Below are 21,462 nucleotides of genomic sequence, written 5' to 3'. Positions count from 1 at the left end.
AACAAACAAAACAATTCTCAAGCAAGAATTCTGCTAGGACTGTCTCAGAGTGGCCTGAGTGGGGAGGGGGAGGGGGAGGGATATGTCATCTGAAAACTAGCTGCAGAGAGGTTTGGAACTCTCTTTGTAATTGGTCTATATTAACTTGTCACCATGCAATCCAAAACCCTACCCATGCCAAACCTGCTGATTAGAAGGTCCTGTGTAGATTGTATTTTCAACGGGTAACTATCAGGAAATATAACACTGATCGAATTTCTTCACACTTTTACAGTGTTCGTTTAATCAGCTGTTGTACAATATGATTACAAAAAAATAGGGAAAACTTGACTTTCTAGTCTATGATGGGTGTAATCCTTTGAAAGGCACTGGGCCTTTAAGTTTGATTGTACCTTGGTGTTGGTTCATTTTCTGTTGGACATGAAAACTAAGCCTCTTTAGGCCCACCATCCATCTCCTCATAGGCAGTGTGTTGGACACAGAGAATCATAAGTTGTGGGATGGTGTGAAATGGAGGGTGGTCAGCGACTCAGACAGCAGGCATTTCACAGTCTGGTGTTCATAGACAGTCTACCCCCAGAGACTGAGAAAATGGAGAGGAAATCAGCCATGCTTGTTATTTTCAAACGCCTGCTTTGGACTTGTTCAAAGTGTAATAATGCTTGTAATTGCGATTGATGGGCTTACTGATGGTTGGTTAAGGTGATGGAGCAATGTGAAATTCAATGAATTATAAATTTTATGTTCCATATATATCAGAGAGCTATTCCAAAGTGTACATTATAAAGGGTGTGAAGACAAGACAATGCAAATTAGAACATATTTCTCGTACATGTTTCAGTCAAAATGGACAGACATTCGGTTCAAACAATCTTGGGAATGCTAAAATAGCTCTGGAGATGACACATTTTGCATTGTGTGGAAGGCCAAGCACTGATATTTATGTTCCAGTGTAGGTTGAGAATATAACTTACAGTGGGAGGCCATTCGTCTCTGCTTAGTCACTGGACTGTGACAGCCAAAAGAGCCAATTATTGGGAGAAACAAAAGCTGGTTCAGGTACTGCAGTTCAATCTGGCTCCTTCATTTTCATTTACGTTCAATTATTTCAAGAGCCTCAGACACCTGCTTCCAAATTAGCTCTGTAATTATGCATCAGTTCAATTAAGCCCAGACAATCCTATCACCATTGCTGATGCAAACAACTAACCACTTTGTTTAACGCACTTCGACTCAAAGAAAGAAAGGTTTTTGATTTCTGTTACCCCCTTAAGACTGTGATTTATCCAATCCTGTATTTTGTGTAACTCTACGAAACATCCAATGACATCAAGTCCATAATGATCACGACAGTGAAGGGTGTGTGTGTGGGAGGGAGGGGGGAGGGGGTAGGTAGTTGCTGGCCTAGCACCACTCAAACACTCCACTCCTGTACGACTGGATTTAGATAAAATGCACCCAGGCAGAGCCTTGAAATGGGCTTCTCTGAGAGATAAAAAAAAAAAAATGTAAAGGAAGCACAGTGTGATGCGTTTTATGATAAATATCTTCAAAGTGTGAGTAATGAGAGGAGTGGAGTACACAGCGGGGTCTCGTGAAAGCTCAGCTGTGAGATGATCAGCCAATAAACCTTCCCTCCGGGGGGATTCATTTGAGGGATGGGGAATGATAATCACATAGGCTCTTTGGAGAATTTGGACAAGGGACTGGAAATACATAGACATTTGCTCATACTAGATCTTTGGCCTTAGGCAGTGAGGGGCTAATCATTTCACAGGCCATGGTTGAAAAAAAACAATACGTTAATTGCTCATTTCTACTGCCCAAACTGGACTTTGATACTGCACCTTCTATCAGAAATGTTAATATGTTGTAAATGCGGAGTATTTGAACATGCCAGTGTACCGTTGAGATGATTACAATTCAGTTGCCTCTGACGATGAATGGAAGGCGGGTGGCAAAGGCCGAGTGTCTTCTGAGGTAAATCATCTCAAAATGTCTCTCACATCATTGCTGTTCCCCATGGCTGACCCGAGTCCATAAAGGCAGGTCTGTCCCCAAAGGCCTTTTTATTATTCAGCCAGCAAACACAGGACCCCAGAGGGAATATTACTGCACACTGTACAGAATTAAAAACAGCAAGCCATTACACTGGTCGACCGGACTCAAAGCCACAGATTTATTCATTACAGATCATCATTGGACCTCATTAACAATAACTGCAAAAAAAAATGCCCCCCAAAAAATTGTTAAAGCTGAGATTTTTATTGGTGCTGTCAATAAGACGGTAATGTTCTGCACTTAGTATGAGGTTCAAGTGGCTACCGTGACAGGGGATCTCCATCCGACTCACCGAGGAATGTAATTCAATCAATCTGATCACAGAAGCAAAATCATCATCATGACCGTGCGTTTGTTTTGTCAACATCTCAATGACAAACAATTGGTCTCTTGCAACATGTCGATTCTCACGGGATAATATTGTCCACACACGGGTCATATTAGGACCAGCAAATCCACGACATAGTTTATAGATTTGAAAGATTATATATTTAATTAAATGGCCCCCTTCGTTAAGTGAAATGCTTCAAAACAGTCAATGCATCACTGTTAAAATACAAACAATCCTTTGTCCCTACGATAAAACATTTCCCCAGATGGTTTATCACTGTGCTTCCCACTAAATAAGGGCTTTATTGAATCCGTATCGTGGAAGTGCAGCATTGCAGCGCGATTTCAATTTAAAGGCAACGTTTCCGCATTATAGTGGAGACTGTATTCACGGCAAACTCTACACATGTCGGCAAACTCTACACATGTCGGCTCAACGGGAAATTACCTTTCAATTTCTATCGCGCAATCTGTACCGCTTCAGCGATACAGATTGAATAGAGCCCTAAAGAAACAGCACATTTGCTGCCAGAGCTCAGCTTCCCTCCCACAGCTAGTCATGTGACACTATAACATTCAGTCAATGTGATTCACAATGACATATCACAGTTACACAACACAGATTGCACTAAGGTTAAGGGTGACTGACTTACATATTCGTATATAAATATCTTAATCCATCTATTGGTTATATTAAGGGACTTATTTATATATATTTGTAAGTATACCCTTCTTTGGTTCACAAATACACTAAAATACCTTTTGATATGCTTATACAAAACACAGTAGCGTTTCAAAATACAAGTAAGGACACATTACAAATGGAATAGATAACAATATAAATCAAGTGGTTAATCTATTAAATACTTCTATTTAGTGGTTTGTATAATCATTGGAACATGTGTTACTGAAAAACTAGGACATATATTTGCCACAAAAGCAATGTAACAATACTATACACAATCTCCACAAAATGTATTAGCTCTAAAAACGCAGCAATAGAATACAGTACCTGTTACAATGACTGTGTTATATTCCCTCTACTTAATATGAAAGGGGAAAATAGATACAATGTGGTGTTGCATACAGTGCCCCTGGCTTAATAACTACATAGACAACACACAGCACCAATATTCAGTACATTATAATATATATACAGTACCATTCAAAAGTTTGGACGCAGCTACTCATTCAAGGGTTTTTCTTCTTTTAAAAAAAATGTATTTTTACCGTTTTCTAAATTGTAGAATAATAGTAAAGACATCAAAACGATGAAATAACACATATATAATCATGTAGTAACCAGAAAAAGTGTTAAACAAATCTAAATATATTTTATATTTGAGATTCTTCAAAGTGGCCACCCTTTGCCTTGATGACAGCTTTGCACACTCTTTGCATTCTCTCAACCAGCTTCATGAGGTTGTCAACTGGAATGCATTTCAATTATCAGGGTGTACCTTGTTAAAAGTTAATTTGTGGAATTTCTTTCCTTAATGCATTTGAGCAAATCAGTTGTGTTGTGACAAGGTAGGGGTGGTATACAGAAGATAGCCTTACTTGGTAAAAGACCAAGTCCATATTATGGCAAGAACAGCTCAAATAAGAAAAGAGAAACAACAGTCCATCATTACCTTAAGACATGACGGTCAGTCAGTACGGAAAATGTCAAGAACTTTGAACATTTCTTCAAGTGCAGTCACAAAAACCATCAAGCTCTATGATGAAACTGGCTCTCATGAGGATCTGCACAGGAAAGGAGACCTCTGCTGCAGAGGATAAGTTCATTAGAGTTAACTGCACCTCAGATTGCAGCCCAAATAAATGCAGAGTTCAAGTAACAGACACATCTCAACATTAACTGTTTAGAGGAGACTGCATGAATCAGGCCTTCATGGTCGAATTGCTGCAAGGAAACCACTACTAAAGGACACCAATAAGAAAAAGAGACTTGCTTGGGCCAAGAAACACGAGTAATGGAAATTGAAGGCCTAAAATCTGAAATCTGTCCTTTGGTCTGATGAGTCCAAATTTGAGATTTTTGGTTCTTTGTGAGACGCAGAGTAGGTGAATGGATGATCTCCGCATGTGTGGTTCCCACCGTGAAGCATGGAGGAGGAGGAGTGATGGTCTGGGGGTGCTTTGCTAGTGACACTGTCTGCGATTTATTTAGAATTCAAGGCACACTTAACCAGCATGGCTACCACAGCATTTTATAGCGATACGTCATCCCATCTGGTTTGCGCATAGTGGGACAATCATTTGTTTTCAACAGGACAATGACCCAACACACCTCCAGGCTGTGAAAGGGCTATTTGACCAAGAAGGAGAGTGATGGAGTGCTGCATCAGATGACCTGGCCTCCACAATCACCCAACCTCAACCCAATTGAGATGGTATGGGATGAGTTGGACCGCAGAGTGAAGGAAAAGCAGCCAACAAGTGCTCAGCATATGTGGGAACTCCTTCAAGACTGTTGGAAAAGCATTCCTCATGAAGCTGGTTGAGAGAATGCCAAGAGTGTGCAAAGCTGTCATCAAGGCAAAGGGTGGCTACTTTGAAGAATCTCAACACTTTTTTGGTTCCTACATGATTCCATATGTATTATTTCATACTTTTGATGTCTTCACCACTATTCTACAACATAGAAAATCGTAATAATAAAGAAAACTCCTGGAATGAGTAGGTGTCTCCAAACTTTCAACTAGTACTGTATATTACAATACTGTACATATCTATGCCATGAGGTGCCTTGCATTGTCCTCTGTCTCTACTGAAAAGGTCGCTCAAGGTTCACTCAGTATGTGAATATGTATTCTCTTACATAGGCTATACTGTACAATAGTTAAATCTAACAATGGCATAGTCACTGCTAAAAGACAGAACAGACAGGAAACAGATGAGACCCACATTTATTATTCTGAAGGTTTCCTGTGGTCTAAAAAGACCTATAAGCAGCTGAAGATTCAAAGTCCTACATGATTGGTCAAGAGACAACAGGAATATGAAGCTCAGTGTAGCTCGGGGTCTTTTTAGAGCTGGACATGACAAAGCTGAGAATGAAAGGTCAAAGGGCAACATCCTCCTAATGGGTGTGGCCATTACAAGTCCTGCCCCAGTCTCTCAATCTCATCGGTCAAGAAGTCGATATCTGACCTGGTGGCGGCAGGATTGGAGATGACCATTCGGAAAAAGTTGACCTTGTCTCCCTGAGGCTGGTAGCCCACCATGGTAGTTCCAGACTCCATCATCAACGCCTTGATCTTGGGGGCCACCTGGTTTAGAGGCAAGGACAATTCAGAGAAATGTACAGTAGGTCAGTGCTGTCTCATCTGAATACAGAATATAGTCTTCATGGGCCAAAGCTGACGAGTCCTTTACTCCTTACCTTATGCAACTTCTCCCTCTTCTCCTGACCATCGGGCATGTCACGAATGCCTGGCGGAAGGTACCAGAAGCAGACATTCGTGTGCTGGGGCTGTGGAAAGAAAACAGCAACATTGTTTGTTCGTGTCTTTACTCAATGGAGTGTCTAAAGAAGAAGTAGCCAACCTCACTAAGAGACCAAATTGAGATCTGAGGCTCTGCAAGGCAAGTTCATAAATCCACAAGGAGTTCAAATTGGGGATTCTAAAGCCTAGCACCACCTCTATAGGCAGACAGGGAGGAGAGTTGGCCTGCCTCACTACATTGTGTTGCTCAGAATACTATTGGGCATCTCAGTTAATGAGTTCATATGAATCAGATATGTAATTCCTCTGACCCTTTATTAGGGTAATCCATTAGAAGATATTGCTGTTTTTGGGAATAGAAACAAGTAGAAAATGAAGGGAGAAAAATCTCACCTCTCCATCGAACACCATCTGATAGCCCTCGCGACCCTTTATTTTAGTGTAGAGATAATGCGAGAGGTCCAAACACTTGTCGATGTGCTGTTCAAACCCTATTGTTCCCTGTTGGAGTGGAAATACACAAAACATAGAAAGATCATTCATATCAAGAACTACCCTTTTTCTGTTCCATGAGCCAAGATCAGCATCCAAGATCAATCCCTGTTCAATGAGCCAAGATCAGCATCCAAGATCAATCCCTGTTCCATGAGCCAAGATCAGCATCCAAGATCAATCCCTGTTCCATGAGCCAAGATCAGCATCCAAGATCAATCTCTGTTCCATGCTAACGCTTTAAATCCTGACTAAGTATTGCAATAAGAGCTTGGACAGATATGTGCACATTACCTTCGCTTTCCACATGAGCCAGAATTTGAAGATATCTACATGTCGTCCACACTGGATGGCCTTGTCCCCCGTGTCGTACGATACATCGTACTGTTTGTCTGGTTGGAAGAGGTAGCCAGCGCACATGGAGTTGCAGCCTGATAAAACTCCCTGTAAAGATCAATGGTGTGGTTAACGGACACGGACGAAAGGCAGAGACGTCACGTTCAAACGGTGCCTTCAAACTGGGCTACACTCATAAGAATAGTAGCCAACTCTCTGTGACCTCCGACTTAACTTTAAGTGTGGTTTCGTGGCATTCACAGCATAAGGGATGATGACCCATCTATCCGTATTGCTCTTACCCTCTCTCTGACCAGAATGGCAGAACACTGCAGTGGCACACCCATCATCTTGTGAGGGTTCCAGGTGACCGAGTTGGCCCTGCAAACATGTAACACGGACTGTAAGGCAGGCCATGGCCCCCATCAATGAGTGTGTGTGATTGGTTTAAAATAGGATATCTTCTCGGGGCTGTAGCCTACCTCTCTACACCACACAGCTTGTGCCTGTGCTTCCTGGACATCAGTAGGCCTCCTCCCCACGCACCCTGAACAAAGACAACAGTTTGTTTTGAGGATAAGGATTGGACACGGCAGGTGGCTTATATGTTCCAACTAAAGCTCAGCCGACCATTGAAATGTGTTGCAATTAACCCTGAAATGAGCGATGTCACCACAACCTTACTGTATCTGTAGTAGGAAGACGCACTTACATCCACATGTAACCACATGTTGTATTTCTCGCAGATGTCTGCAAGCTCGTGGATGGGATCGAATGCTCCATACACTGTGGAACCAGCTGTAGCGTTCACGAACATTGGGACACAACCCTGCAAGCATACACCATGAGAATGAATATGGAGCCTTGTGTTATTGGAGTGAATTGAAATGGTTGCATTCTGTTTCTGTAATCTTTGACATACTATGAACAGGTTAGAGCAGATTTAATTGGACTATTGGACTATTTCTCTTGTGCGAGCCTTTGTAACCCCAGAACTGCACGTCCATTGCAGACAGCCTGCTATCACCTCTCTCCTGTAACGGAACTAGCTTCAGGAGAATGTGCTTTGGAGATAGTGGCAGTGGGTAAGATAATACTTAAGGAGGCATAAGTACTAACCCTAAAATGGAAGTAGACCTGTTTTTATTTTGTAAACATGAAAGATTACCTGACGACCAGAGCATTCAGATGACTAGATTCATTTTAGGCAGCTGTTCTCATTTGAATTCTGTGTCAGTGCATCGCATCATTGTGCAGAAACAAACGGAAGGTATTTCATGTCTTCAGGGGATACGAATCCACAGTTTGAAGTTGATTGGCTGACAGTTTGAAAACTCACCCTCGCCTTGGCATCGATGACCTTGGCTTCCAAATCAGCGGGAATGACTCTCCCTCTAGAGAAGCAAACAAGACACGTCAAAGGGATGTTCTCACTGGGTTGGTTCATTCAGTGCAGTAAATTGGACATGGCTCCACAAACCTCTCATCTGTGCTCAACAGGATCAGGTTTTCTGTTCCAAAGCCCAGAGCAGCACTGGCTTTCTTTATAGAGTAGTGGCTCTGACAAAACACATGAGCATGACATTAGACTACGAACCTATCAGCTGAGCTCTGGCATATAGTCAGCTGATGTACTGTCCAATGGTTGTATTTGTTGTGTTGCTTTGAATCAGGCATGCCACAAACCCTTTATACAGAATAGACAGGGTCAATCAAGCAGTGACAATAAATAACAATAAGACGTTGTCTTGGTAATACAATACTGCTTCTGAGACAGGAGACCTGTTCTGCTGTGGAAATTAATGTTGGATGAGACTTACATGCTCAGAGGTGAAGAGCACCAGTCTGGGGGCAGCAGTCATGCCTTTGGTCTTGACTTCAGGGAAGAACTTGTAGCGGGCGATCATCACACTGTACATGTTGGATATCGCTCCACCTGCACAAACGTTGCATACAATCTTTCACTAAACTGCATTCGATTATCTGAAGGCTTGTGTAAGGAATCTTCATCTGTAACGGTAGGTTTAAATAAACTTCAGTTAGTGCTAAATACAGCTGCTAGAATCCTGACTAGAACCAAACAATTTGATCATATTACTCCAGTGCTAGCCTCCCTACAATGGCTTCCTGTCAAAGCAAGGGCTGATTTCAAGGTTTTACTCCTAACCTACAAAGCATTACATGGGCTTGCTCCTACCTATCTCTCTGATTTGGTCCTGCCGTACATACCTACACGTACGCTACGGTCACAAGACGCAGGCCTCCTAATTGTCCCTAGAATTTCTAAGCAAACAGCTGGAGGCAGGGCTTTCTCCTATAGAGCTCCATTTTTATGGAACGGTCTGCCTACCCATGTCAGAGACGCAAACTCGGTCTCAACCTTTAAGTCTTTACTGAAGACTCATCTCTTCAGTGGGTCATATGATTGAGTGTAGTCTGGCCCAGGAGTGGGAAAGTGAACGGAAAGGCTCTGGAGCAACGAACCACCCTTGCTGTCTCTGCCTGGCCGGTTCCTCTCTTTCCACTGGGATTCTCTGCCTCCAACCCTATTACAGGGGCTGAGTCACTGGCTTACTGGGGCTCTCTCATGCCGTCCCTGGAAGGGGTGCGTCACCTGAGTGGGTTGATTCACTGATGTGGTCATCCTGTCTGGGTTGGCGCCCCCCCTTGGGTTGTGCCATGGCGGAGATCTTTGTGGGCTATACTCAGCCTTGTCTCAGAATGGTAAGTTGGTGGTTGAAGATATCCCTCTAGTGGTGTGGGGGCTGTGCTTTGGCAAAGTGGGTGGGGTTATATCCTTCCTGTTTGGCCCTGTCCGGGGGTGTCCTCGGATGGGGCCACAGTGTCTCCTGACCCCTCCTGTCTCAGCCTCCAGTATTTATGCTGCAGTAGTTTGTGTCGGGGGGCTAGGGTCAGTTTGTTATATCTGGAGTACTTCTCCTGTCCTATTCGGTGTCTTGTGTGAATCTAAGTGTGCGTTCTCTAATTCTCTCCATCTCTCTTTCTTTCTCTGTCTCGGAGGACCTGAGCCCTAGGACCATGCCCCAGGACTACCTGACATGATGACTCCTTGCTGTCCCCAGTCCACCTGACTGTGCTGCTGCTCCAGTTTCAACTGTTCTGCCTTATTATTATTCGACCATGCTGGTCATTTATGAACATTTGAACATCTTGGCCATGTTCTGTTATAATCTCCACCCGGCACAGCCAGAAGAGGACTGGCCGCCCCACATATGCTCTCTCTAATTCTCTCTTTCTTTCTCTCTCTCGGAGGACCTGAGCCCTAGGACCATGCCCCAGGACTACCTGACATGATGACTCCTTGCTGTCCCCAGTCCACCTGACCGTGCTGCTGCTCCAGTTTCAACTGTTCTGCCTTATTATTATTCGACCATGCTGGTCATTTATGAACATTTGAACATCTTGGCCATGTTCTGTTATAATCTCCACCCGGCACAGCCAGAAGAGGACTGGCCACCCCACATAGCCTGGTTCCTCTCTAGGTTTCTTCCTAGGTTCTGGCCTTTCTAGGGAGTTTTTCCTAGCCACCGTGCTTTTACACCTGCATTGCTTGCTGTTTGGGGTTTTAGGCTGGGTTTCTGTACAGCACTTTGAGATATCAGCTGATGTACGAAGGGCTATATAAATAAATTTGATTTGATATAAATAAATTTGATTTGAAAAATAAATTTGATTTGATTTATTCCCACCTCAGTTTCTCAAGGCATGGCTGAATTCATAACTGTTCATCAGAATTGGCTTCGCACTCACCTGGTGAGAATATCCCATCGCCCTCTCCATCAGGCCAGCCAATGATCTCCCTCATCTTCTTCAGCGTCAGCTGTTCCATGAGCACGAAGACTGGGGCAATCTCATAGGTGAACCTGAAATACAGAGCACCTGTCTTCAGTTACCCACTACCAATAGAAATCCATTCTATCACTGGCCTTGAACTCTCATATTGTCATGCGTTTCTCATATCTACATTGTCTATATTGACAACAACAGAATCAATGAAGGCAGGTGGCAAAATCCCAGGATAAGGCATCACCATTGTGATAAAGGCCAATAATTGTGGCTTATTTTTTCTATTATTTTGTGCAAAATAGATTTAAATTGTGTTGTTTTGTTGAATTATCATTACATATGTTTCTTAATGTGTATATTGAGCAATGCCACGTTGAAGCCAGAGAAAAGAATGGAACACGCTTACTACTTTCAACGCCGTCGCGATTCAGTGATAGCTCTGTTACATTGTATTACGGATACCATTTGTTGCAGTGGAATGAGAAAGAACATCAATGTCACATAGTCTGAAGTCCATTAAGAATATCCCACCAAGAGGGAGCGCCTGTCTCTGAGTTAGCAAGAAGAAGAGGCTAGAAACGTGAGGCAACACAATGAGAGCGTCATTGCCTTTGCATCTGAGGTTAGTCTTGAGGCCAGCTTCCACGGAGCTTGTTTTCAATGTGTTTTGAATTAAAACAGTATATTACCCTCATGGCCCGTCTCACAGAGAGTAATGATGGAAGAATGGTCGTTTCTCCTTTTAGAATAGGAATTATATCATTGCGATCATGTTTATTCAATGCAATCACAATTACAACATAAATGATTGTTTCCATATCATTAGAAACTTCCTCCAGGGTAGTGCAAGATCAATGTAGAATGAAATGGATCCCCATCTAACTCATCTATCGTCACTATGTCCTGCCCAATGCTCTTCTCATTACACTGCCTGTCTATTCATGCAATGAGTCAATGCATTAGTGGGGCAATGCAGTGTATCACACTGTGCCATACACACAGCACTTATTTTGTTTTGTTCTCTGGCTCATCCTATCCAGCAGAAATGTTTAAAATGAGTCCGGAGCTATTGTCCCAAATGAATTTGCACTCGCTCACTTATGTAGAGTAATCCTGATGATAACCCTGGGACGTGATTGTCAACCTAGTAGTGGGAATCAATACGTGTCAGGGGTAATTAATGATGATGGAGTAATTAGCTCATGCAAATAACAAATATGGATGCAGTCATACCCTCTGATTCAACTCATCTACAGCAGTGTTGCTATATAGCATACACAGGGTGGCAGCACTCTCACCAGGAGATCTTCAGCACCATATCAATCCCATGAGCTGGACCAACTAAACACTCTTCAAAACACTGGGCGCAAAGAGGGATACATCCTTTGAGGATTACAATACATAGAAGGTCAAGTCAGCCAGGCCATGTTTTGACCCTTTAATTAAGTCAGGGGCCAGGCAAAATGAATAATTGAATCCCTAACATGAAGAAGACAAGCCTTGGTGGTGAGCTTGTATTTCTGTGCTGTGTTTAGGCCCCAAAAATGTATGGAAATTGACCATGACCACACAGATTACTCTGGTTCTTACCACTCAGAAATGCAATGTTTTATCAATGTTCACAACACAATATTTTTCATATCGTATGTTTTTTTTTTTTGTAAAGATGATTTTTACAATGCTGTGATGGGTTCCCAGGCTGACATCATAGACAAGATCAGCATTTTACAGCAGCTGATACACTCTGACCAGTGCCTTAACTGACTTGGAAGCCTCAGCTGGTAATCTGTGTGTACTGGTCAACAATAGTCCATGGCCAACGAAGCATCAACGTTTCTCTTGGACAAGACCCTGGGCACCTGGTGTATCGCCATGCTGTCTCTTACAGATTTCCTTTGCCACAGGAAAAGCAATATTGAATCACAATTGTCTATTGTTCACATTTGCGCAGAAGATCTCAGGGGCATATCTCATTCTGTTGTGGCAAAGAGCATTCCATAAAATCTCTGAGGCAAAGAGCATTCCATAAAACAACCACCCAATATAACTTTGAATGCTAATCAATATGCAATTTAGTTTGCCTGCAGGGCTGTATTATCTGACTACAGCCACAGTGTCGGTCAACAACAACAATAAAGCAAACAGATAGTGAACTCACACAACTCTCCCTTTTTGCTTGCTTAAAAGGCAGTCTGTAAGAGCATCCTTGGGATCTTTCACTTATGAAAGGGCTGAGCTTATGAAAGGCCCTAAATATGTCACTTCCACTGATCTTCATCTTCAAACTAAATCTTCAGAGGCCATTTGAAACGGTATGAATTGCCATTTTTCTTCAACGCCAGACGGTATGTAAAACCAAACGAAATCCACTCTCTGCCTAATTAGATCCTTCAACCTCTTATCACAATCCCCTGCCTTAAACGAAAACTATGTTACGCAACTCTCACTAAGACCCTTTGTTTAGGCACATTGTTTACAAAATCGACAGGACTACTTTAATACTATACACATATTTCCAAAATTGTAAAGTTCCTGTGACTTTTACGAATAAACACATATAAATGTATCATAACAAATGTGTAATAACTGTGGGGAGATAAAGACCACTCACATGTTAGTGTTTGCAGTGGAGGTGAGCCATTCTCCTGACAAGCCAATGATGTCTAAGCCGGTAGAGAGCTGATTGAAAAACCTGGGGTGACCTAGAAGGGAGAGACAACACCATTTGTCTTTTGATACATTTCTCATGAAAGCTTCATCATTCAACTATGGGATCATCTGTAATCATTAAACCACATTGTAGACAAATGAGAGAGATATTGATTGTGCTGAGGGGGTTTAGCCATGCTTTATGCCTCTGTCTCCTCTGTCCTCACCTGTTCTCACTCCGTATTTCAGGGTATCCCTACAGTCCACCAGGATCTGCTCCAGAGATTCAGGTTGGTCAGATAGCTCCAGGTTGAAGCCCTCCATGCCTTCCAGCAGCTGGTGGGGGTGGTGGAAGTCCAGGACCTTGGTGGATCTGTCGAAGGTCTTCCGGACGTAGTTTGTGAGAATATCCACCACCTCCAACAAAAACTGCATAGTTGGCTCCTCTCCATTTTTAGCTGGTAATAAATCTAGGGTGAGAAATTGAAGCATGTCAACAGTATTTGTGTTTTTCACATTTTCGAAAAAAAATGTAATCCATCACTTTTGTTTGCATCCTTCCTCACTTGAGGATGTTTTTAAGAGCTTACTTTCACAATCTTCTGTAGAATGTGTCATGACTTCATTCTACTTCACATCTTGTAAACTATTTCTTTGGTTTTCCTCTCTAAAGCTGGTATAAATTATATAAATTAGAATGTCATTTCCAGCAACAAACGAATGAGCCTTTTTGGTATTTCTCCAGTGAGTATCCCTGAGTAGCCTATGCTATTTTACAGCTATTACAACTTGATCTAGCCCGTCATTATGGTAAACCAAATGGTGAATATTGGTTTCAAATAGGCATAGCAATCAATTCAATTTAAATTACTAACAACCTAATGATTTAGGGTTTTCTTATTTTCCACAAAAAGTTTTTTTTTTTAATGAAAAAAATACCTTTTATCATCAAACATGACTAAATTGAAAGAAATCCCAGAGATTTAGACTGATTATAAAGATGTGGTATTTTCAAACCAGATCAAATCAGGCTAATCTTTGCATCAGTAACAACATTTAAGATTTTAAATTGACTCATGTTCCATGTAAAACAACTGAACAAAGCGAACATCAACAAGTTCCCTACATCCTTTTTATTCATAGGCCTACGTTTCCCATAATGAAAATAATCCGGACATCTACCTCTAGCAAATAGATTGGAAAAGTCCGTCTCCGTGCGTCTGAAACGGGAATCCCTGTCGCTGTTATCCAGCAGGTCCTTCGACGATCTAATCTTCTCCTCGAGGTTGTTGTTCTTCTGCAAAAATCCTAAATTGTTGCAAGGGGCAGAGGATTGAAATGAGTGATTACTATCATCACTCCCAATCCCAAACATTTTGATGACACCCTTTTTACACAAAACACATGCCTAAATGTCTCTCACTGATTGAGCTGACAATGACGTGGTGTGGGTTGGTTTTGAGAAAATTCCCATCCTGTCCAGGGAAGCCTTTTATGGGAGGAAGAGTCAGTGGGAGGTTGAGCCCAGTGACAGCAGCACCAAAAGCCAGTCAAGCAAAAACAAATAGCCGTCATTTCGTGTAGCTGTAAATTCGTATTAATTCCCTCCGACAGATTCCACTTCAGTAAGCAGGGAAGAGCACACAATGAAGTGAACCGATGTCATTAAAGCCTGAAGTCAGACCTAATAGTTGGACTGGGCTGTGATGATATATGGGACATTTTATAGGCTATCTGTTCATAGACCTGTGGAGGACACCACATTAACTCAAATCTTATTTATTAACCTATACCGATTTTTTTTTTTTTTCAAAAATGTATTTCTAGGTTGGCCTTCGAAAAAAAGAACACCTATTCCAAATGTTCTGCTAAGATTATTAGTAATACAAAGTCCTGCAATGTGATCTTATTTATGATCTTATTATACAATCAACAACGCAATATTTCAGATAAACTAGCTAGGCCTACAAGATGTGAAACGATATCCCACACCCTTTTAGAGTAATAAATAAAACCACATAAAAGTGTATCAGGAGATGATAGTTGGAAGTATTTTTACTGTTAATTTATTTTTATTTTGTTTTCAATATAGACTAATTGTAGATAATTGTATTATTTCACATTCAGAAAGGATATGTTAGATTATACCCCGAATAAGCATACATCCAATATTTCACTAGGTCAAGCATTTGATGTTGTTTTTAAACCAATATCATTGCACTTAATAAACAGAGATGAAAGTGGAAAACGGGCCTATAGGCCTATATAGTGAATCAGATCAAACCAAAACGTAAAAATGGCATAAATATCGCATTGAAACATCAAACTAGATTTATCCTTTGAATCGGGCTCCCAAGTGGCGCAGACGTCTAAGGCACTGCATCTCAGTGCAAGAGGCATCACTACATACACCCTGGTTCGAATCTAGGCTGTATCACATCCGGCCGTGAATGGGAGGCCCATAGGGCCATCATTGTAAATAATAATTTATTCTTAACTGACTTGACTGGCAAATGAAAATAGGCCTATACTGTTGGTCCTTGATTGGCCCTGATGGCTCAATAACAATAGACTCAACGCTTGGCCATATCAGATAGGGCTAATGCATTTTGCTTCCACTTAATCGGTGCGTATAGTGGAGAAGACAGACAGTAGTCCTACTATCTCTGCAAAACAGAACCTTGACGAATTGCGATTTGAGTTCCCTGGAGCAGAAAAGATGACTATCGCGATGAGAGTAATCTTTTCTCTTCTGATGGACTCGCATCATGATAAGGACCGATTCCAATCATTTCCACCAAATATAGCTCTTTAATAAATGACACCCGCTCAGAGGCTACAGATATATTTTGAGAAAAAGACAAAGGCAGGTGCGTATAATAAGATATTAAGATTTGGCTCAGCAAATACAAAGATAGGCTATCTTACTTGTGGATAACTACAATGAATGTAGTAAAATCAACTGTACATGTTCATGTTTCAGTCGAAATTACCTAAAAATAATGAAAAGGGGGTTGCATAATTTAGCCGGCTATTTGTTTATTCCAAGGTCATTAAGCATTGGCAAACGTATATGTTTTTCCAGGTAGGCCATAAGAGGGCGCAATAGTACGATTTGATTAAGAATTCTATATTTTTTAAAGCAAGGTAAGAAAACACACACATTGAAAACATATCCAAGATTAAAGAGAGCTCATATTCCATTTTGGGAAGTGCCAACGTAGACCTATAGTTATTTTTGGACCAATAGCTAGTCTCTGCTGTTTTTCAAACTGATTTTAATATTGATTAAAAAACAGGTTTGTTACTATAAATTCAGTGGTAATAATCAATATGGCCATTTTGATTCTTTCTTCATGAAAACCCACTCAATCGACCAGAGAAAGAAGAAAGGGGCAGAAGGTAATCACAGCCGCCTAGGCTTCACAGTCTTTGTGTATTAGCCCAAAACAGTATGGCTAATAGCCTATTCATCAGATATCAGAATGGTCTGCTTGCTCGACGTTGAGAAACATATAAAATATGAAACATAGGTTACATAATGTAGGCTATGATATTTCTTCAGTTAATTATTTGACGTAGGACTAATTGCATTCTAAAATACACTTAAGAACAAAAGCCTACATGAACATGTATTATGAGGTCCACGAAAATAAATGACATGAAAATAGTAAACTTACCACATATCTTCATTCCCAATTTTCTAGAACATCCGTGAGCAACTCCACACCAAGCGTCATAGCCTAAAATAATTTTGGAAAACTATTGAGAAGGCCCTTACATTAGGCCTCAAGTGCATATTATTTCTGCAAAAATACTCCCAAACTCAAAGTGATGGATGGGAAAATATTGAAGCATGTTGGATAAAACAATGCATACGACTATCAATTAACATGTATCTGTGTGTGTGTTTTAATTCATCTGCTCTATCCCAATGATACCACTATGGCCATAGGCCTATAACGTGGCATTTCAGCTGAACATTCCACGATTTAGCCATTTCTGACTGTGCAAATGAACTAATTGGGTGAGAAGATGCTGAAAAGATCAGACATGCATCACCAGACATTGGCCAGTGACAAAAAGGGCTGAGCATTACGTCGCTATCAAGGGCTCCCATGGATTAAATTGGGGAGGTGGGGAGTTGTTGTGTGTCTGTGTGTGAGGAGGGGGGGGGGGGGGGGGGGGGGGGGGGGGGGGTCTAGGAATTGAAGAATTCTGTTGAAATTGACCCTGGAAAAGCGGCCAGTGGAAGGGACAGACAGCTCCACACAGAATGACGTTTAACCGCTGCTTAGGATCACAAATCACATATATCTGGACCAAATCTACGCCAATGTTACACCCATGAAGACAAATGCAAAGACAACAGAAATATCTGAAATAAGACGTGTATAATGCCAAATAATTATGCCAATTATGGGTGGAATAAGCTTGATATCCACGAGCATATTTCGGATTCTCGCGTATTATGCATTGATGTCAAATGAGATACAGACACAATTGAAGTTGCACATTAATAGTTGTAGCCTAATACTGGCACGGCAACAGTCTCATTGCTTTGGCACACCATCAAGCCCAAAGCAAGCACAGTTTTGCAAGCAAATTCAGCACTGACTGAATCCCTTTTCTGGTGAGAAAAACGGAGGTGCAGTTTTTCTACATTTAACTCTGATCTGACGTCAAATACAAATTCGTGGTTTCATCTTTTACATTTGCAAATGCATAATTTACATTGGAGTGTAGTCTATATCAAATCAGAGCTTTATGGTTGTATGTGAGGAAAAATAGGACATTTATGGCGAGCATTGCATCAAAATATGAATGTGCTTGGGCAACTAATTGGAATGTAGCCGAGGCTCTAGGTTAGTTACGTTTGTCTTCAATAGCTCTTGGATAATAAAAAGTATTGAGGCAGCGCTGTTGGCCGCTTACATCTCCACATCCCCCCTCAGCTGAAGGTACAATAAGGTGCTTGAACACATGCCATTAATGCCAATTTAGTGTGGCTACAATTAACGCCACTTTGCACATAATAAATTAGCATTAAATTCACTCTCACTTTTTATTCAACCACGACGGTATAAATACACTGACAAATATAGCCTACTATAGTCTCTTTATGGAAGGCAATAATAATAATAATAATAATAATAATAATAATAATAGGCTTATTACAGCAGAATAATAATTCAAGAAGGCTGTATATTTTTTGGGGAAGATCATGTTAAATTCTTTTGGGATTTTTGCATTTATCAATACCGACAGGATGGTACTAGCCTAGCCATTAGTATTTTCTAATTGCTTCAGTTCATGTTTTTAGAGGACATCAACCGATTTTGACAGCAAGATCCGTCTATCAAGCAGATGCCGGGAGGTCTGCTGCGCATGCAATGATGCGGTGATTTGTTGCGTGGGAGGCATTTAGAATGGTACAGTTTTTTTTCCTCCATGGAAATGATTAATGGCATTGCCCACAAAGTAAATAGCACAAGTGAAATAGCGTTTTATCTGTGATGGACCTACTTGAGCCTGGTGGTCGTAAATTTGTCGAGTTGGGATCCGGTTCGTTGCCAGACGAGGAAGGTGCAGACGCCGCCATCACTCCTAAGATACAGTACAAATGTCCTCACTCCAAAGCTCGCTGTCACTTTCTGCGAAACCTTTCTTATTTTATTCAAGATGAAAAGTCACATTCACTGCAAGGAGAGTATAAAGAATAGCTGTCTCTGAGCCTTAAAATATATAAATAATGACATGCCTATCTAGGCTATTTTAAATGTATGAATATGATATTTTAAGATCGATCCCTCATTCAAACGCTGACAGAAATATCCACAACTACGAATAAGCAAGGAGACAGGACACGACAGACATGTCTACGACATCGTCTGGCAGCCAGAGTAGCCTACAATTATTCTCAAACATCAATTAACAGGTTGGCTGAGGCTGCAGTGCACATTCTTTTTTCCTGAATTCATAGGCGACAGATATGAGAGTAAAAAAAAAAGGCTAAATAACTTATTGGCTATAAATACAATACATTTCATTAGGCTTTATCAAATCATCATCGACAATGATACTCATTAATCCTCGCCAATCCGTTCCACAACCTGATCTCTGCTGTCAATGTGGATAATGAGCCATCACTGCAAGTGCATTTCTTTGTTTTCAGAGAGTTATATATGTATATGCCTTTGATGATAGGAAGGTAACCCGGGGAGTTGGGCAAAAAATAGTTTAACCCTAACATTATGTATTGAAAGTGAAAATACTGAATTAGCCTTGATAAATTATCAACTATGCCATTAACAGCTAATCTGGTGATTTATCACATAGGCAAGTTAGGTGAACTGTCAAACCTCAGATAAATGACGTATTAATTTTATAATCATGACAGAAAATATGCTACGTTTACACAATTGATTGACAAACAGGATAGTGACTCCTCAATTAAGAGGATGATTTGTAAATAGTGATGACCCTTATCCAGGTCAATGTCACTTCAAGGGAAAAGAATGCCCATGCAATGAAAAACCCTCCGTCAAAGCTCAAAGAACTGTAGTTGAATGATACCACAATTTTATCAATCAATAACTTTAATATCAGCAAACAAATATTATGCATAGCCTGTATTGTTCTCTGTGTCTATCGTACAAATCGTTTATGAACGATGTTAAAACACCTGTTTGAGCCTCTCAAACGTCAATTTATCATAAAGCTTTAATGAACAAAGCACACGTATCCAGCTCTTGTAAGATAATAATCCCTGTTAAAAAACATCTTACCGTGCTGAGGGTGGGTACAGGTGACCAAGTAGAGCCCCAGAAAGAAACTATGGGACGATGATGAAATAAAGTCCGTTGGCAACGCAACGCAACGTCTGGTGCGCTTTTGACACTTCAAGAAAAACAGGGTTTTGAATATCAGTTCAATATCAGTCTACAAAATCCAATCCACAGTGACCTTTTTAGAGAAGTAGCCTACGTTTGATTTGCTGATATTTAGAGCCGCGTGCATTGACTATTTATTCGTTACTACGCACGCATGAGTCACACCAATACCTCCTCTGGTGCTGAACATTTCCCCCCCCCCCCCCAATATCGAACAGATCCGCTTTGTCTGCTAAATGTACATAGAATAGTGGCGCTTTCATCTATAACGTGACTTTTGGTAAGTGTTTGATAGCCTTTGAGGCTATATACCTCGATTTGGAAACTGATTTGGAATCCCGGTCACGAACTTGGATTTGGGAAGTTTGATCCTATGCAACACATTACGCTCATATGGGATGAAGGAGGGGGGAGGAGAGAGGTCCTTGGCTTGTTCTTGTGAAATCGGAATAGTAGGGAACCATAATCAGAAGAGCCATCTCCTTTTAGGTTATTGTTGGTCTTCTTCTGTGGGATTAACATGCTTTGTTGAAATCTCCGCGTGTATGACTTCATCTGTTTTTCGATGAAGGCTACAATAAATATATTATCAATAACGATATTTATAGACAAGTAGGCTATTTTGGCCAAAGTTATAATGTCTTATTTTCGTCCCAATTTTAAGATGACGATCGCAACATTTATCTTGCGTTTTTTGGTAAAGAAACAGTGAAATTCAAAGTCAGTGCATAAAGGTGAAAACAAAATCCACAAGGTGGCAGTAATGAATCATCAATGATTCCTCCCAAAACTTAACAGAAATGAAGTGGGCCACTCCGCAAATACTTCACGAATCTAATAATAAACCAACACATTTATCAGATTTGCTACATACCAAAGCTGCATGGGTGCAATGGAACGGAACAAGAATAGGCCCAGTGCGCAAGAATAAGATTCGAAGGAACAAGCTATTCATAGACTAGGCTATAGACTACAGGTTTAATCCTTCAATCAATTAAAATATAAATTCATCATCATAAACAACCATTCATATAAATACTGGGCACATGGAATTTTAATCTTCATCTAGTATCTTGCATAATCAATACGTAAGGTCAAAGTATTATGTTTGGCTGTAAGGTCAGAGTCAGACATTTTGAATGGCTTTACTTATTGAAGTCTCGTTTATACCTGGTTCTAATATGTGTCCTATGTCCTGATCTAGGCCATATTCTGATTGTGCTCAGATTTTCAGACATTTGTCTACACATCACAGGAGGTTGGTGGCACCTTAATTGGGGAGGATGGGCTCATGGTATCAAAGAAACCATGTGTCATTCTATTCCCTCTGTTCAGGACATTATTATGAGCCGTCCTCCCCTCAGCAGCCTCCAGTGCTACACATGTTATTAAAATGTGTCTCTTATCCATCCACTGTGTCCACATTGTTACCAGATGTTCTG

At 41.0% G+C, this 21,462-nt stretch overlaps 1 protein-coding gene across 3 annotated transcripts; it reads right to left on the bottom strand.

Annotated features, from left to right (window-relative positions):
* Positions 1–5,285: 5,285 nt before the first annotated feature.
* gad1a (glutamate decarboxylase 1a) lies at positions 5,286–20,302 on the bottom strand. Of its 3 annotated transcripts, none has more exons than XM_021597139.2 (17): positions 19,916–20,302; positions 18,654–18,826; positions 16,808–16,870; positions 14,310–14,435; positions 13,355–13,597; positions 13,090–13,180; positions 10,443–10,555; positions 8,492–8,607; positions 8,152–8,231; positions 8,011–8,065; positions 7,384–7,500; positions 7,154–7,218; positions 6,974–7,052; positions 6,630–6,779; positions 6,237–6,344; positions 5,780–5,869; positions 5,286–5,666 (listed from the first exon to the last, which is right to left on the bottom strand). In XM_021597139.2, the coding sequence occupies exons 2-17, from the start codon at positions 18,727–18,729 to the stop codon at positions 5,493–5,495; spliced, it is 1,746 nt and encodes a 581-aa protein (XP_021452814.1). In that variant the 5' UTR covers positions 18,730–18,826; positions 19,916–20,302; the 3' UTR covers positions 5,286–5,492. The 3 variants fall into 3 exon arrangements, with proteins under 3 accessions (XP_021452814.1, XP_021452816.1, XP_021452815.1); XM_021597141.2 differs by having other exon boundaries at positions 18,654–18,790; XM_021597140.2 differs by having other exon boundaries at positions 18,654–18,734.
* Positions 20,303–21,462: the final 1,160 nt, after the last annotated feature.

Source organism: Oncorhynchus mykiss, chromosome 3, assembly GCF_013265735.2.
Source record: "Oncorhynchus mykiss isolate Arlee chromosome 3, USDA_OmykA_1.1, whole genome shotgun sequence".
Taxonomy (NCBI): Eukaryota; Metazoa; Chordata; class Actinopteri; order Salmoniformes; family Salmonidae; genus Oncorhynchus; species Oncorhynchus mykiss.
Note: the sequence above shows the minus strand (reverse complement) of the source record. Positions and strands in the feature narration are given on the sequence as shown.